The sequence below is a fragment of the Bubalus bubalis genome, chromosome 2, assembly GCF_019923935.1.
Source record: "Bubalus bubalis isolate 160015118507 breed Murrah chromosome 2, NDDB_SH_1, whole genome shotgun sequence".
NCBI classification, from domain to species: domain Eukaryota; kingdom Metazoa; phylum Chordata; class Mammalia; order Artiodactyla; family Bovidae; genus Bubalus; species Bubalus bubalis.
In genome coordinates, this window is record NC_059158.1 from 25,446,636 (window position 1) to 25,465,125 (window position 18,490).

General features: G+C 37.3%; 1 protein-coding gene across 1 annotated transcript in view; it reads right to left on the reverse strand.

Moving 5' to 3' along the window:
- Positions 1 to 2,872: 2,872 nt before the first annotated feature.
- Positions 2,873 to 18,490, reverse strand: part of TSBP1 (testis expressed basic protein 1) — a 62,999-nt gene continuing 47,381 nt past the window's right edge. Inside the window, exons 30-32 of the mRNA XM_044928936.2 lie at positions 11,062 to 11,082; positions 10,261 to 10,275; positions 2,873 to 4,909 (exon numbers count right to left, since the gene is read on the reverse strand). Coding sequence (XP_044784871.2) covers positions 3,093 to 4,909; positions 10,261 to 10,275; positions 11,062 to 11,082 — 1,853 coding nt within the window. The 3' untranslated portion in view covers positions 2,873 to 3,092. The remainder of the gene's footprint in view (positions 4,910 to 10,260; positions 10,276 to 11,061; positions 11,083 to 18,490) is intronic.

Genomic DNA, 18,490 nt, shown 5'->3' on the forward strand with positions numbered 1-18,490 from the left:
TCAGCTTGTGGTTGAATAGCATGAGCCATTTATGTAATGTTTTATACTTTGGGGAGGTACTAAAGTATGGTTTCTTTCTCTTTGTTTTTGGTTAAAACCTCTTTAAAACCTCTTTAAAGAATCCTAGCATATTAGATTAGTTTAAAAAACTTCCTTGGAAGACATCCAGTTAGTCCAAAAGAATTTTGTACTTTGAAATATAAACTCATATTTGGAAGAAATCATAAAGATAATTTATTCCAACCACTTAGCTGATTCCTTAGAATCTCCTCTGCAGCATTCCCACTGATTGATCATGCACTCTTCTTTTTTAAAAAAAAACTTATTTTTAATTGGAGGATGATTGTTTTACAATATTGTGCTGGCTTCTTCCATATGATAATGTGAATCAACCGTAAGTATACATTAAACTCTTGCTCAGACTTTTAGGTATCCTGATTTTCCTTATTGCTTACATAAAAATCCATCACTTTGACTCTTCCATTCATTGATCTTATTTCCTTGGGGTTATACAAAATATTCTATTCCATGATGAACCCTCATATATTTGAAAATAATTCCCATTTTCTCCCTGTGTGTCCCTCTCCTACCACCCCAGGTGAGACTGTAGAACTTTCTGCTTACTTGAAATTATTTGAATTCCCTTATCATCATGGGCTTCCCAGGTGACACTAGTGGTAAAGAACCTGCCTGCCAATGCAGGAGACATAAAGAGACGCGGGTTCAATCCATGGGTCAGGAAGATCCCCTGGAAGAGGACATGGCAACCCACTCCAGAATTCTTGCCTGGAGAATCCTATGGACAGAGGAGCCTGGCAGGCTATAGTCCATAGGATCACAAAGAGTCAGACATGACTGAAGCGACTTAGCACGCACACATACCATCATAGTCTTTCTCTGCTGAAGGCACTCTACTTGATCCACACCCCATGACAGAACTGAATGTAATATTCAGAGTATGGGTTAACTAGCACATCAGACTAAAACTGACTTTATAATAAGGTATATTCTGTAGCTACTTAATTTGTCTCTATATTCTGCCTACTTACATTCCTTCTCCTGGCTATCTCATTTTGTAAAGTACTTTTTACAAGTTTATCAGTCATCTTCAAAACAGCAACGTCAGTGGTATATTTCTGTTCTTATTCTCCTTGGAGTCTCAGCTATCCTTTAATTGTACTTTCTTTTTGAAATTCTCATCTTCCTTAATTATCATAATGTTCATTATATAGATCCTCCTTCTATCTTCCCATACCTTAATTTTCTTCTTCAACATAGTACAAGTAACAAGGTTAGTTCTTAGGCCTGTGCTTTTGCTAGCTCTATACTTTATCCTTTGGGGAGGTCATTTACTCTTAAGGCTTCAACTCTGACCTCTATTGGACTGGCTGCAGACCCCTAAAGTGACAAGTGTTATTGTTTGTCCCCTTAAACTCAATATATCTGTTATTCCCTTTCTGCTCCACAAATAAGCTCCTTGTTTGTTATTGTCTGCCACTGTGTTTCAGTAGTCATGGAGTCATCAGTTATTTTGCTTTTCCTTACTCATAGTCAGTCATTATGAAGTAGTGATTCTTTTTGAGAAAATATGTCATATTTATCTCTTCTATTTATTCTCTATCATTTATTACTCCAAGTACCCCTTAACTAGTTTTACTACCTATGATGTTTCTCCTCTTCAGTCTATTTAAGCATTGTTCTTTAAATGCAACCTTATTTACTTGTGAGCCACCAGGGAAGATCTGGGTTCCATCCCTGGGTCAGGAAGATCCCCCGGAGAAGGGAGTGGCAACCCACTCTAGTATTCTTGCCTGGAGAATAACATGGACAGAAGAGCTTTGTGGCCTACAGTCCATGGGGTCGCAAAGAGTCAGACACAACTGAGCGACTAACACTTTCTAACATGACTAACACTTTATTTGCTTCACTGTCCTTCTCAAGGGAGAAGGCAATGTCACCCAACTCCAGTACTGTTGCCTGGAAAATCCCATGGATGGAGGAGCCTGGTAGGCTGCAGTCCATGGGGTCGCTAAGAGTCGGACACGACTGAGCGACTTCACTTTCATTTTCCACTTTCATGCATTGGAGAAGGAAATGGCAACCCACTCCAGTACTGTTGCCTGGAGAATCCCATGGACGGAGAAGCCTGGTAGACTGCAGTCCATGGGGTCGCAAAGAGTCAGACACGACTGAAGCGACTTAGTAGTAGTAGTAGTCCTTCTCAAACACTCAAAAGGCTTCTAGTTACCTAATGAATAAAGTATAAATTCTGGGTTTATTTTTAAAATCCCTTCAGAATCTTCTTCTAACCCTCCTTTTCAAAATTATACCACCAAATGCTTATGAGCCTGCTGCAACAATAAAATTTCCTACTTCCCCTGTAACATAACATGGCAGTCTTTAATCCCTTTGGTTTTCTTCTACTTGTTCTACTTCACTCAGCATCTCGTCTCTCTTTTGAGATACATCATATACTACTTCATTCTTCCTCATGAGGGTATCCCCTTCATCTTTCATCCAAAGAGGTTGCTAACTTGTATTATATTGTCCACATAAACTTCATTTTGATGCTTAGAGTTTACTTAAAAAAACTGTCACACATATACGTGCTATGTCATTGTATATGCTACAAGCTACTTGATTTGTAGGGACTCATATTTTTCTGTCCACCCCTTATTACTAGAACAGTGCCTTGCAAACAGATCCACCAGGAGGAATTGCTGGTTGATTGATTGGTCAGGCTATCACAAAGATAAAATATTTGTCAAAGGAAATTATTTTAATTTTTAAAATAGAAATGTTTTATTTCAGAAAGTATCCAGTCTTTATTGACTGAGTAAATCTAAGTATCAACTTACAACAGAGGTGGAAGTTGAGGTTTGTGACTGAAGAGGTCTAAAACTGTTGAAACTTCCGAATAGCAGAAACTCTGCAGATGTATAGTTTAAAGGCAATCTACTATGATACAGTTGAGTAGTGGCTAGGATATGACTTGTATTTGGAGGACAGAAGTCATAATAATCAGTTGTCTTATGGGCCTTTTATTTACCACTGCTCTTCCTTTTTGTTGTACTTTACAAGCAAGGAAAGCTTTACTTGGTTTTGCGCCTTTGTGAAGTTTCCACTTTTTTATCCTTGATTGTCAAGTTATTATTTCCTTGAACTTTGTCCTTTTCTCCATGAACATTCTTGTTTTTGGCATCATTTTCTTCTTTATCTTTCCCTGTATCTCTCTTTTCATTGTCTTGCTTTTCTTTGTCTTCTGAACTCTCCTTTTCTTGGGCTGTTTGTCCATTTGATATTCTGGTCTCACTCTTCTCTACTTGGGACCCCTGCCCTATTGGTATTCTGGTTTCATTCTTCACTTGGGACCCCTGCCCTATTGGTATTCTGGTCTCACTCTTCTTTACTTGGGACCCCTGCCCTATTGGTATTCTGGTCTCATTCTTCCTTACTTGGGACCCCTGCCCTATTGGTATTCTAGTTTCACTCTTCTTTACTTGGGACCCCTGTCCTTTTAGTATTCTGGTCTCACTCTTCTTTACTTGGGACCCCTGCCCTATTGGTATTCTGGTCTCATTCTTCTTTACTTGGGACCCTTGTCCTATTGGTATTCTGGTCTCATTCTTCTTTACTTGGGACCCTTGTCCTATTGGTATTCTAGTTTCACTCTTCTTTACTTGGGACCCCTGCCCTATTGGTATTCTGGTCTCATTCTTTTTCACTTGGGACCCTTGTCCTATTGGTATTCTGGTCTCATTCTTCTTTACTTGGGACCCTTGTCCTATTGGTATTCTGGTCTCATTCTTCTTTACTTGGGACCCTTGTCCTATTGGTATTCTGGTTTCACTCTTCTTTACTTGGGACCCCTGTCCTTTTGGTATTCTGGTTTCACTCTTCTTTACTTTGGGCCCCTGTCCTTTTGGTATCTTGGCTTCACTTTCCTCTGTTTGGGCGTCCTGTCCTTGTGGTATTTCAGCTTTACTTTTCTCTACTTGGGCTTCCTGTCCTTGTGGTACTTTGGCCTCACTCTTTTCTACTTGGGCTTCCTGTCCTATTGGTATTTTGGATTCACTTTTCTCTACTTGGACTTCCTGTCCTTGTGATGCTTTGGTCTCACTCTTTTCCACTTCGACATCCTGTCCTTTTTGTATTTTGGCTTCACTTTCCTCTGCTTGGGTGTCCTGTCCTTGTGGTATTTCAACTTTATGTTCCTCTACTTGGGCTTCCTGTCCTTGTGGAACTTGGGCCTCACTCTTTTCTACTTGGGCTTCCTGTCCTTTTGGTATTTTGGCTTCACTTTTCTCTGCTTGGGCGTCCTGTCCTTGTGGTATTTCAACTTTACGTTCCTCTACTTGGGCTTCCTGTCCTTGTGGAACTTGGGCCTCACTCTTTTCTACTTGGGCTTCCTGTCCTTTTGGTATTTTGGCTTCACTCTCCTCTTTTTGGGCTTCCTGTCCTTTTGGTATTTTGACTTCACTTTTCTTTACTTGGGCTTCCTGTCCTTGTGCTGTTGCGGCCTCATTCTTTTCTACTTTGGCTTCCTGTCCTTGCTGTATTTCAGCCTCACTCTTCTCTACCTGGGCTGCTGCTTCTCTTGGCATTTTCATGTCTCTCACTTTTTCTTGGGATTCCTGTCTTTTCATTATCTCAGCATTACTGTCTTTTACCTTGACTTCCATTTCTATCTTACGTTTCTGCAACTCAACATCTTGGAAATTGCTTAATTCTCTTTTGTGCTCTGCTATCACGACTTCATCAGAATCTGTAAATGAGATTTTTTTCTGTAGTTCTTCCTTGTTTTCTTCTTGGCTACTCTGAAACTTTGTAGTGCTTCCACTTTTTAGAATCTGGGCTTTGGAATCTGATTTTTTTATAAGTTCTCCATCCATGTAACCTGGAAATATAACTGAGCACACAACAAAAGTGCATGATTCAGATATCAAGTATTTTTGTTTTATTCCTACATAAAACTGACAAGTGGAGATAACTTGTGGAGATAAGTTGAGATTTTCCTCAAAATATAAAATGGGGAAACTCTACACATAAAATTATATAAATATCGATAACTTTCCAGACTTCTTTCAATAAATCAAAAGATTAATGGAAGAAAAGGTAAAATGTTTTCAAAATGAACTGGCATTTGTTCAATATATTGTGTCTAATAAATAATATTTGATAGCTAATGGAGGATGTATTCCAAAAAGAAATAGAAGTTAATTTTAGAAAAATTATAGAAAGCAATGATTGTTTCTTAAAATAGAAAGAAGAAATTCAAAATATGCTTTTCCTATTGAATAAAAGCTTATCTCATTAATATGCAAAAGTAATGCTAGTGCTAGCTGATAATTATTTAGTGCTTACCATATACCAGGCAGTAGTGTCCTGAGCACTTTGTATGTATTAACTCATTTAATCCTCACAAAAACCATATAGGGTAGATACTATTACTATCCCTATTTTACAGATTAATAAACTAAGGTACAGAATTTTTAAATGAATATGGTCATGAAGTTAGTAGGTGGTGGAGCTGGGATTTGAACCTGAGTAGGAGAAGGCGATGGCACCCCACTCCGGTACTCTTGCCTGGAAAATCCCATGGATGGAGGAGTCTGGTAGGCTGCAGTCCATGGGGTTGCGAAGAGTCAGACATGACTGAGCGACTTCCCTTTCACTTTTCACTTTCATGCATTGGAGAAGGAAATGGCAACCCACTCCAGTGTTCTTGCCTGGAGAATCCCAGGGACGGGGCAGCATGGTGGGCTGCCGTCTATGGGGTTGCACAGAGTTGGACACGACTAAAGCGACTTAGCAGCAGCAGTCAGACTTCAAAGGTCAGTTTTAATCTATACCCTAGACACCTGCTAATGCATTATGCAAAAATTTCAAGTCCTTTTTTTCATGTATAGGTAAATCAACTCTGTTGTGTCTCAATTTCTGTGTGTTCTATAAACTTGAATTTGTTAGTTTTTGCCTTTTTTTTTTTTTGATGGTTTGATTCCCTGGATTGAGAAAAAACAGTATCTGTAGTACCAAGGAAAATTGTGTAGGTTCTTGCCATGAAGCAGAGGCATGCCTTGCTTTGAGCAAATCCAATATTTAATATTTAATGGCATAGAAAGAATACTGAATTTAAGACTTAAAAACATACCTGTTACCTGGGTTTATTTGGGTAAATCGGTTAATCCCCAAAGACTTACTTTTTTCATATTTAGTCTTTTCTGCCCACTTTGTTCAGCTGTTTAAGGATTCTAGACAGTGTTTAAGGAGCATGGCCTTTAGAGACAGACTGTTTTAAATCGGACTCCATACTTGACTAGCTGGGTGATCTTGGGGAAACTTTCTAATCTGTAAAATGAGAACAGGTACTTCACAGAAGTATAAGTAGCTACTTCACAGAAGTATAAGGAGGATTAAATATCAATACTATCTAAGTTAAGCAGTCAGTTCAGTGCATCAAACACAGTATGTAGTGAATAAATGTTAACTATTATTACTGCCACATGAGACAGACACGTTGTCTGTCTGTCTCTGTCTCTGATCTATCAAAACTCTCTGTGATCTATCAAGACATTCTTAGTTCCAACCAAATAATTTAGAGAAATGGTTAATTGCATTACAGAAAGATTTACTGCTTAAAATTTAACTTCAGTTTTTAATATAGGAAGCTCTTTGGTACACTTAGGGTTTGATGTTTGAAAAATTAATATATACAAAGCTGAATTCTACTAGTTATAAATAAGTGAGATACTTGAATTAGGTAAGAAGGTAACTCTGAATCAAACTGGATATTGTAATTCAGTGTTTTCTGTTTGGTATTTTAAGACTTTGACACCAAGATAAATATAACATTAAGAACCCTGCAGTAATGCTTTTTGAGCCCTTTTGTATATTTTCTTTCCTAGTACTGCTCAGCAAGATATTAATATGGATATTTTATTCTAGAAAAACCCATTTCCAACTTTCTAATGAAAATCAGTGGTAATATATCTTAAGCATTTCTGTATTGAGAAAATCCAGAATATTTTGATTTTGACAGCACTACCAGTGGACACTTTGTTTGGGCGTGTGGTGTGGTAAAGAGCATGCTTTTCTACTGAACCTTCTAATCTAAAATACCTCTTAGTTACTTCTAACAGTATCTTCATACCCTTGGTTATTTTAATATCTTTGCTATATATTTTCTACTTTAAAGTTAATTAACAGAAATAGATTTTCTAGGATTTATTTTTAGAAAACTAGTTATCCCATAAAGTGAAATTTACCCCATTTCAACTTTGAATTGCAGAAGTAAGCCACAGATCATTCTTTCATCAAATTTTAAGTTCGTCTCTCCCTTCTCCTAGATTTCTAGATGATACATAAATCTTTTCTTTCCCTTGAACCACATAATCTCCATATTGTAAAAATTTGTAAGCTCTGGTTGAAAGTCTATTTATTGCAGGCAATAGCCTATACAGCAAAATTATAGTATAATCAAAAGACTTAATTAAAATTTTAGTGATCATTATATTCAAACTGATTAAAAACTTTAAATTGGGTTAATTTTTGCTAAAGCTAAGTGATATCATGAAACAACTGTCACATTAATAATTCTAATTCTGTGATAGTTAAATAAGGTAGAAAATAGATCATGGGCTTTGTTGGATGTTAATCTTATTAGGTTTTTAATTTAGTGATCGTTAGAGCACAATCAGATGTAGACTCTAAAAGATCTTTAAGTATTGGAGAGATGAATCATAGTTCTCAGGCTTTGGGTTAAGTTTTGAAAGATCATATACTTATTAGTTGAAAGTGGAGGTGAGAAAATAAACTCAGCTTGAGAGGATGATGAAGTTTGATGGGCTGATCTGTCTTAAATCTTTTTTGAACTATGAATTGAATCTTAACTTCTTTGCACTGAAAATATCAACTGGGAAGAATATGTTTGAAATATTGTCAATAAGAACATATCTTTCACCAGGAAATAATTTAAAAGATTAAGCTGGCAATTAAGAAATATTCATTAAAAATGAATCCCCCTGCAATCCCTTCCCATAGCCCACTTTTCTTTTTGTTAGGAAAACATACACAGTATTATCACCTTCCCCATGTGGGGAGGGCATTTGAGAGCTACAGATACCTCAGGACTAGTCTGAATGTAGTTTCTTGTTCTGTGAATCAAAAGAAAATAATTGTCCCTTTCAATTTTGCCTCCTTCCCCCACCCACAAACCCACCCTCCTTCTAAGTGTGAACTGAGAAAGAACAGTAAGCCTTAAATATGATTAAATATAAAGACATATTTTATGTTTACCAGTGGTTAGAAAGGTTTGAGAGACTTGAAATGCATCCCATGACATTTAAATATTGTTTCTTATGGTGAAATTTTTCATAGTTTTAAGTTATTGTTCTATTTTGTTTTATAAGATTTCATTGAAGAATTGAGCTCTTAGTTAAATAATGCTGAAATAGACAAATCTGAATTTAAAAAAGTTAAAAGCTTAATCGATTTAAATGAGTTGTCTTCTATTTTTAAAAGGATTCTTTACACATTTAATTATATAGCTTTTCTAGTAGGTATATATTTGCATTTAAAAATATATGATTTGTAGATAAGGTTTCAGGTCTAATTACAAAAAAGGCATTGGTGGTTCAGTATAGGAGGCGATGTGTTGATGTGGAAAAGGTGTGTACTTCAGAGACAAGAAATCCTGGTTTTAGGTCCTGACATTGCCGTTTACAAATTCTTTTAACTTGGCATGTCTGAACCATTTTCCTGATCTGTAAAGTGGGGGATAATAATAGTTTCCAGGCAGGGCTATAGTAGAAATAAGACATAATGTTTTTGAAAATGCCTAGCACACGCATGCATGCATGCTAAGTCAGTTCAGTCATGTCCGAATCTGTGTGACCCTGTATGGACTATATGGATTGCAGCCCAAAAGGCTCCCCTGTCCATGGATTCTCCAGGCAAGAATACTGGAGTGGGTTTCCATTTCCTTCTCTAGTGCCTAGCACAGTGCACAGTATATAAGAGGTGCTCAATACCTACTATATCTCTCAAAGGTAAAGTTATTTAGAAGGCAACAGGAAGTACATAAAATTTTGTTTTTAAGTAGTTTTCTTTTTCTTATCAATATGATTCAGTTGAACTTCACTTATAACTAAAATAGAGTTCTAAATTACCAGCAAAGAGCTAACAGAATTCATAAATCAGTCTTTCATTGTATTTTCCTGGGAGTCAGTAAGGAGATTCCTTTTCAGATGGCCAGATACTATAGTACCCTTTTATTTTTTTTTTAATTTTATTTTATTTTTAAACTTTACATAACTGTATTAATTTTGCCAAATATCAAAATGAATCTGCCACAGGTATACATGTGTTCCCCATCCTGAACTCTCCTCCCTCCTCCCTCCCCATACCATCCCTCTGGGTCGTCCCAGTGCACCAGCCCCAAGCATCCAGTTATAGTACCCTTTTAAAAATCTTAAATTTTTTTTTCTATTTTCTTAGTCCATTATTTTTTTATTTGAAATAAGAGCTAGAGGGCTCTTAGAAGTCTGTCTTGGCTTTAGGAACATAGTATAAAAAATGCTAAAGTATTGTTTCAAAAATTGGTGTCATATATCTATGACATATGTTGAAGAAGACTCTTGAGAGTTCCTTGGACTGCAAGGAGATCAAACCAGTCAGTCCTAAAGGAAATCAATCCTGAATATTCATTGGAAGGACTGATGCTTAAACTGAAGCTTCAATACTTTGGCCACCTGATGAGAAGAGCTGATTCATTAGAAAAGACCCTAATGCTGGGAAAGATTGAAGACATCAGGAGAAGGGGATGACAGAGGATGAGATAGTTGGATGGCATCACTGACTCAATGGACATGAGTTTGAGCAAGCTCCAGGCATTGGTGATGGACTGGGAAGCCTGGCATGCTGCAGTCCATGGGGTTGCAAATAGTCAGACACGACTGAGCAACTGAACTGTACTGATATATGACATAAAGCAAAATTTGTCTCCAGTGTGTTTTCCAGTGGTATTGATGAATAGCAATACCTACAACTTAGTAATCTATCACACCCTTTTGTGTAAACTTGATCTCCTCTACAGCAACCTCTCCAAAAATAGTTGCTGAAAGTGTTGGAAAATTCTGGAGAATAGGGACATTTAAAATGACCTTGGAAGCACAAGACTATTTGGGGAGTAAAAACAATCAGGTCAGACAATAACTATAAATAATGTAAAATATCAAAGTTGTGAATAGATAATGAACTTACCCATAGGAGATAGTGCTAAAAATGAAACACAAAAGGAAGTCAGTGGGAATTTTATAACTCAAGAAGAACCCAATTCTCAATGATACCCTTTGTAGGTTGTTGTTCAGTCCTAAGTCATGTCCAACTGTTTGTGACCCCATGGACATTAGCATGCCAGGCTTCTCTGTCCTTCACTATCTTTGTTGGTGAATTCAGAAATAGGACTTCCAGGGAGTAAAAAGCCCTCTGTTTCATACTCAGGAATCCTGGTGGCCAAAACTCCATATGTTACTCCATAGAGAAGTAACATTAGAAAGCCATTTAGTGGATTTGAATCTGTGGGTAAGTAATATTCTACCAAAATTCAAACAATTTCCCACCCTTCATTATTCTCTTACAAGTCAGATTTTTACCCACTTTACTTCAGTTTGAAAAATATGTATCATTAGTCAGTTATCAAAATCACCATCTTTTTCTGACATCTCTCATTATGTCAATCCTAGGTTTTTTTTTTTTTTTTTTTAGTAAAAATTATCTATTGCCAGATTTCAGCACGAAGAAAACAGACTCTTTTGTGACAGACTAGCTGGGAATATACACTGCCAATAATGTTTGGTAGTAAATAATCAGAACCAACTATAAGACCATTATATTTGGTGACAAAGAAAAAATAGAGAAAAGGAAATAAAAGTAAGAGAAAATCACTTATTTAAGAAATACTGATTAAGGTAGAAGAACTTGGAATACAAAAATATCTGGGAACAAAAACTCAAAGTATCTAGACACAGAAATGGGTAAGGAAAGGAAATGATCCAAACTTACTGACTTTTCCAGAACTGTCCACTGAAAGAGACAAAGATAAACACAGCAGTAGGTATTGGGTTTTCCTTCTTCAACCCTCAATCCTCTGCACTGGTTGCAATCTGTGTCATGAACAATTAAGTTCTTTGAATTTAATTTAAATTTAATTCAAATTAAGTTTATTTGAATATGGAGAACCTTCTTTTCCCTTCCCCCTTCTCTTGGTCTGTTGTGATTAGCTACTTTATTTAAAGATGTTTTAATGAATATATATAATTGACATACATTATACAAATTTGAAATATACATGTTAATTTGATGTATTTTATATATTGTAATATGACAGTCTTGGCAGGATCATTAGCAACTCTATCACATGACATAATGATCCTTTCTTTTTAGTGGTTGGAATTCTTATGTTGTAGTCTCTTAGCAAGTTTGACAGTTATAGTTTTGTTGTCTATATTCACTATACTGTGTATCAGATCTCCAGATCTTATTTACTACTTGTTGCAAGTTTGTATCCTTAAGCATCTCTCTATACCCGCACCCCCAATTCCCTGGTAACCACCATTTTACTTCTGTTTTTTACTAGTTTGACTTTTTTAGATTCCACATATAGAGTACATGTAGTACTTTACTTCCTCTGTCTCTCACTTATCCACTTAGCATAATATACTCATGGTCCATCCATATTGTTGCAAATGGTGATATGTGCTTTCTCATGACTGTGAATAATATTTCATTGTATACATACAGTCATCCCTCAGTATCTGTGGGAGATATTTTATTCTCTGCACCCCCTGCCTAAATCCATGGAGCTCACGTTTCTTATTATAAAATGGTGTCATATTTGCATATAACCTATGAACATCCTCCTGTATACTTAAATCATCTCTAGATTTATTATAGTACCTAACACAGTGTAAATGCTGTGTAAGTAGTTGTTTGCATGTGGCTAATTCAAGTTTTGCTTTTTGGAAGTTTCTGGCATTTTTATTCACAAATGTTTTCTATACATGGTTGGTTGAATACATAGATGCTGCACCCATGAATACAGAGGAATGATTGTATGCCACATCTTCTTTATTCATTCATCCATTGATGGGCACTTGGGTTGTTTCCATATCTTGGCTATTGTGAATATGATGCAATAAACATTGGAATACATATATCTCATTGATATCCTGTCTCATTTTCTTTGGGTATATAGCAGAAGAGGCATTGCTGGATAATTTGGTAGATCCTCTTTTAATTTTTTGAGGAATCTCTTTATTGTTTTCCATAGTGATTGAACTAATTTACATTCCCATCAATAGTACACAAGGTTTCCCTTCTCTCTGCATCCTTGTTACACTTGTTATCTCACACTCTTGGGTATAGCCATTCTACCTGCTGTGAGGTGATATGCCATTTGCTGAAGAGACTATCTTTTTCCCATTGGATGTGCTTGGCTTCCTTGTTGAATATTAATTGATTGTGTATGTGAAGGTTTAATTCTGAGCTATTTGGTTACATCAATTTATTTTTATGCCAGTACCATACTGTTTTAATTACTATAGTTTTGTAATATAGTTTGAGATCAGGAAATGTGACATATCTAGTTTTGTTTTTTTCCCATCAGGATTTGAGTTCTTTGTGGTTCCATACAAATTTTAAGACTTTTTTTTCTTCTATTTTTGTGTTGAATATGAAGAATACCATTTTAATGGGGATTGTTTTGAAACCTATAGATGGCTTTGGGTATTGTGAACATTTTAACAGTATTAATTCTTCTGATCCATGAACATTGGATGGCTTTCCATTGTTTCTTCTTTGATTTCTTTTAGCAAAGTGTTAATAGTTTCTGTTGTACAGTGATTTCCCTTCCTTTGTTAAATTTGTTCCTAGATATCTTATTGGTTTTGATGTTACTGTGAATGGGAAAGTTGTCTTTATTACTTTTTTAGTTGTTTCATTATTAATGTGTAGAAGTGCAATTGATTCCCAAATATTGATTTTGTGTTGGAAAAGTGAAAGGGAAAGTGAAGTCGCTCAGTCATGTCTGACTCTTTGCAACCCCATGGACTGTAGCGTACCAGGCTGCTCTGTCCATGGGATTTTCCAGGCAAGAATAATGGAGTGGGTTGCCATTTCCTTCTCCAGAGGATCTTCCCAACCCAGGGATTGAACCTGGGTCTCCCACATGTAGGCAGACGCTTTACTGTCTGAACCACCAGGGGAGCCTTTGTGTTGGAAGCCTTACTGAAATTGTTGACTAGTTCCAAAAGTTTTTTGGTTGCATCTTTGATATTTTCTATATATAAAATCATACCAGCTATAAATAGTGACAGTTTTACTTCTTTCCTGATTTGGATTTCTTCTATTTCTTTTTGTGTTATCCTATGATCTGTACTAAAAAGCCTCTTGATGAAAGTGAAAGAGGAGAGTGAAAAAGTTGGCTTAAATCTCAACATTCAGAAAACGAAGATCATGGCATCTGGTCCCATCACTTCATGGGAAATAGATGGGGAAACAGTGGAAACAGTGTCAGACTTTATTTTGGGGGGCTCCAAAATCACTGCAGATGGTGATTGCAGCCATGGAATTAGGATGCTTACTCCTTGGAAGGAAAGTTATGACCAACCTAGATAGCATATTTAAAAGCAGAGATATTGCTTTTCCAATAAAGGTCCATCTAGTCAAAGTTATGGTTTTTCCAGTAGTCATGTATGGATATGAGAGTTGGGCTATAAAGAAAGCTGCTGCTGCTGCTAAGTCACTTCAGACTCTGTGTGACCCCGTAGATGGCAGCCCACCAGGCTGCCCCATCCCTGAGATTCTCCAGGCAAGAACACTAGAGTGGGCTGCCATTTCCTTCTCCAATGCATGAAAGTGAAAAGTAAAAGTGAAGTCGCTCAGTCGTGTCCGACTCTTAGCGACCCCATGGACTGCAGCCTACCAGGCTCCTCCGTCCATGGGATTTTCCAGGCAAGAATACTGGAGCGGGTTGCCATTTCCTTCTCCAAAGAAAGCTGAGTGCCGAAGAATTAATGCTTATGAATTGTGGTGTTGGAGAAGAGTCTTGAGAGTCCTTTGGACTGCAAGGAGATCCAACCAGTCCATCCTAAAGGAAATCAGTTCTGAATATTCATTGGAAGGACTGATGTTGAAGCTGAGCCTCCAATACTTTGTCTACCTGATGTGAAGAACTGAATCAGGAAAGACCCTGATGCTGGGAGAGATTGAAGGTGGGAGGAGAAGGGGATGACAGAGGATGAGATAGTTGGATGGCATCACCGACTAAATGGACATGAGTTTGAGTAAACTCTGGGAGTTGGTTATGGACTGGGAAGCCTGGCGGGCTGCAGTCCACGGGGTCGCAAAGAGTTGGACATGACTGAGCGACTGAACTGGACTGAACTGAAGTATATCTACCTCTGCTTTGTTTTTGTTTCCACTTACATGAAGTATATTATTCTGTCCCTTCACTTCACACATGCCTCTGTGTGTTTAGAGCTGAAATAATTCTCCTATGGGCAGAATATGGTTGGATCTTGTTTTTGAATCTATTTAATGTTTATGTCGGAGAAGGCAATGGCAACCCACTCCAGTACTCTTGCCTGGAAAAAACCATGGATGGAAAAGCCTGGTGGGCTGCAGTCCATGGGGTCGCTAGGAGTCGGACACGACTGAGCGACTTCAGTTTCACTTTTCACTTTCACACATTGGAGAAGGAAATGGCCACCCACTCCAGTGTTCTTGCCTGGAGAATCCCAGGGACGGGGAGCCTGGTGGGCTGCTGTCTATGAGGTCGCACAGAGTCAGATACGACTGAAGTGACTTAGCAGCAGTAGCAGCAGCATGGTACCATCAAGATCTCTAGTAGGATAGAGTGCTATAGTAGGACAGCAGATTCCTCAATGTGTTGTAAGAATCTGGAACTTCCTGCTACCTTAATGACTCACTGTGACTCAAGTTACTGTCATTCCCCTAACTGATCTTTCACCCCTGTCTGCCAGTCAACTTTCCAATATAGTAGCTACAGGTATCCTTTTAAAGTTTCAGTCAGATCGGATCAGCCTAGTTAAGATCTACCAATGATTCCTCATCTTGTTTAAGCCAAACTCATTACAGTGCCTTTCCAAGGAAGGCCTTAGAACATCTATCCCCTCATAGCTCTCTGATAGCTTCTCTTTATCTCTTTATGCTCCAGCTGCATGTGATTTCCTGCTTTTCTTCAAAGAGTTCAGAAATGTTTCTATCACAGAGTGGTTTGCTCATTGTCCTCTCTGCCTGAGATACTGCCCTTTAGATATCTGCCTGGCTAATTCTCTCACCTCTTTCATGCTCTATTTCGTAGTTCTATCAGTTGCTGAGAATGAGGTTTTGAATTTCCCAGCTGTAATTGTGAGTTTTATTGTTTCTCTTCTCATTCCTATTAGTTTTCTTTTCCGTATTTTTTAAAGCTCTGTTTGGTGCATACATATTTGGGATTTCTATGTCTTCTTGGTGTTTTGATTTTTTTCTTATCTTAATGTCATGTCCTTCATTGTTTCTGGTAAGTTTTGCTTTGAGGTCTACTTTTTGTGATATTAATTTACCCACTCTTGCTTTAAAAAAATTGATACTTTCATAGTATAGATTTTATATTCTTTTACTTTTCTTATAATTTCATAGTTGGATCATTAAAAATACACTATGCTAATTTTTAGTAAGCATTTTTAAGAGCAGTTTTAAGTTCACAGCAATTTTAAGAAGAAAATATGATTTCCCATATTCCTTCTACTGCTACAGACGCACAACCTTCTGTATTATCAATATCCCCCACCAGAGTGGTACATTTGTTAAACTGACATAGATTGACATATCATACTCATCCAAAGTCTGTAGTTTGCATTATGATTCGCTTTTTTTTTAATCTTTGTCTGATTTATTTCACTTAGCATAATAGCCTCTAGATCCATCCATGTCACAAATGGCAATATTTCATTTTTATGGTTGAGTAGGATTTCAGCCATGAAATTAAAAGACGCTTATCCCTTGGGAGGAAAGTTATGACCAACCTAAACAGCATAATTAAAAGCAGAGACATTACTTTGCCCACAAAGGTCTGCCTAGTCAAGACTATGGTTTTTCCAGTAGTCATGTATGGATGTGAGAGTTGGACTATAAAGAAAGCTGAGCACTGAAGAATTGCTGCTTTTGAACTGTGGTGTTGGGGAAGACTCTTGAGAGTCCCTTGGACTGCAAAGAGATCCAGCCAGTCCATCCTAAAGGAGATCAGTCCTGGGTGTTCATTGGAAGGACTGATGTTGAAGCTGAACCTCCAATACTTTGGCCACCTCATGCGAAGAACTGACTCATTTGAAAAGACCCTGATGCTGGGAAAGATTGAGGGCAGGAGGAGAAGGAGATGACAGAGGATGAGATGGTTGGATGGCATCACCAACTCAATGGACATGAATTTGAGTAAACTCTTGGAGTTGGTGATGGACAGGGAGGCCTGGTGTGGTACAGTCCATGGGGTCGCAAAGAGCTGGACATGATTGAGCAACTGAACTGAACTGAATATTCCATTATATATATGTATATATATCTTAAAAAATAATTTATTTCAATTGGAGGCTAATTACATTACAATATTAAACTGGTTTTTGCCATACATTGACATGAATCAGCCATGGGTGTACATGTGTCCCCCATCCTGAGCCCCCTTCCCACCTCCCTCCCCATACCATCCCTCAGGGTTGTTCCAATGCACCAACTTTGAGTGTTCTGTTTCATGCATATGATTCACTTTTGGTGTGATATATTCTATGGGCTTGGGGAAATGTTCAGTGACATGTATAGCATTATATTATCGTACATAGTATTTCACTGCACTCAAAATTATCATGCTCCACCTACTCATGTTTCCTTACACCTTTCCCCACTCCACACCTCACTCCTGGAAATGACTGATATTTTTACTGTCTCCATAATTTTGTCTTTCAAGAATGTCATATAGTTGGGATCATACAGTATATGATCATACAGTATACTTCCCTTGTGGCTCAGACAGTAAAAGCATCTGCCTACAATGTGGGAGACCTGGGTTCGATCCTTGGAGTTGGGAAGATTCCCTGGAGAAGGAAATGGCAACCCACTCCAGTATTCTTGCCTGGAAAATCCCATGGACAGAGGAGCCTGGCAGGTTATACAGTCCATGGAGTTGCAAAGAGTCAAACATGACTGAGTGACTTCACTTCACTATACAGTATATAGCTTTTTCAGATTGGCTTCTTTTATTTAGTAATATGCATTTAAGTTTCCTCTCTGTCTCTTCATGATTTTATAGCTCATTTCTTTTTAGTGTTGAATGATATTCCATTGCCTGGATGTACCACAGTTTGAAGAACATCTTGTTTGCTTCCAAGTTTTGATGATTACAAATGAAGCTGCTATGAAAATCTGTGTGCAGGTTTTAGTCTAGACATACGTTTTGAATCCCTTGAGTATATACCAAGGAGCATGATTGCCAAATTGTATGTTGAGAGTATGTTTAGACTTATAAGAAACAGCCAAATTGTCTTCCAAAATGGCTATACCATTTTGCATTTCCTTCAGCAAAGTTGCTTCATATCTGTGTCAGCATTTGGTATTGTCAGTATTCTGATTTTTGACCATTCTAAATAGGCATGCAGCGGTATCTAATTTTTAATTCGCATTCCTTGGTGACATATGATGTTGAACATCTTTTAAAATGTTTATTTGCCATCCATATATCTTCTTTGGTGAGGTATCTGTTAAGGTCTTTAGCTCATTTTTTAACCGATTTTCTTATTATTGAATTTTAAGAGTTCTTTGTATGTTTTAGATTACAGTGTCTTTGCAAATATGTTTTGTCAGTCCATAGCATATTTTATAATTCTCTTGATAGTGCCTTTGCAGAGGAGAAAACTTTAAAGAAGTCAGCTTATCAATTATTTCTCTTATAAATTCTGCTCTTAGTTTTTTATCTAGAAAGTTATTGCCATTCCCAACATCATCTAGATTTACTCCTATGCTATCTCCAAGGAGTGTTAAAATTTTGGGTTTTATATTTAGGGATGTGATCCATTTTGAGTTAAGTAAGATCTGGGTCAAGGTTCAGTTTTTGCAAGTGTATGTGCAGGTATTGCAACACCATTTGTTGAAGTTTATCTTTGCTCCATCATACTGTCTTTGGTCCCTTGTCAAAGATTAGTTGACTCTATATATACAAGTAGGGCTATTTCTGGGCTGTCTATTCTGTTCTACTGATCTATTTGTTATTTTTGTCACCAATACCACACTGTCTGGATTACTATAGCTTTATATATAAGTCTTTAAGTTGGGTAATGTTGATCCTCCAATTTTGCTCTTCTCTTTCAATATATTGTATTGGCTTTTCTGTCTTTTGCTACTTCATATACACTTTAGAATCAGTTTTTCAGCATTTACAAAATAT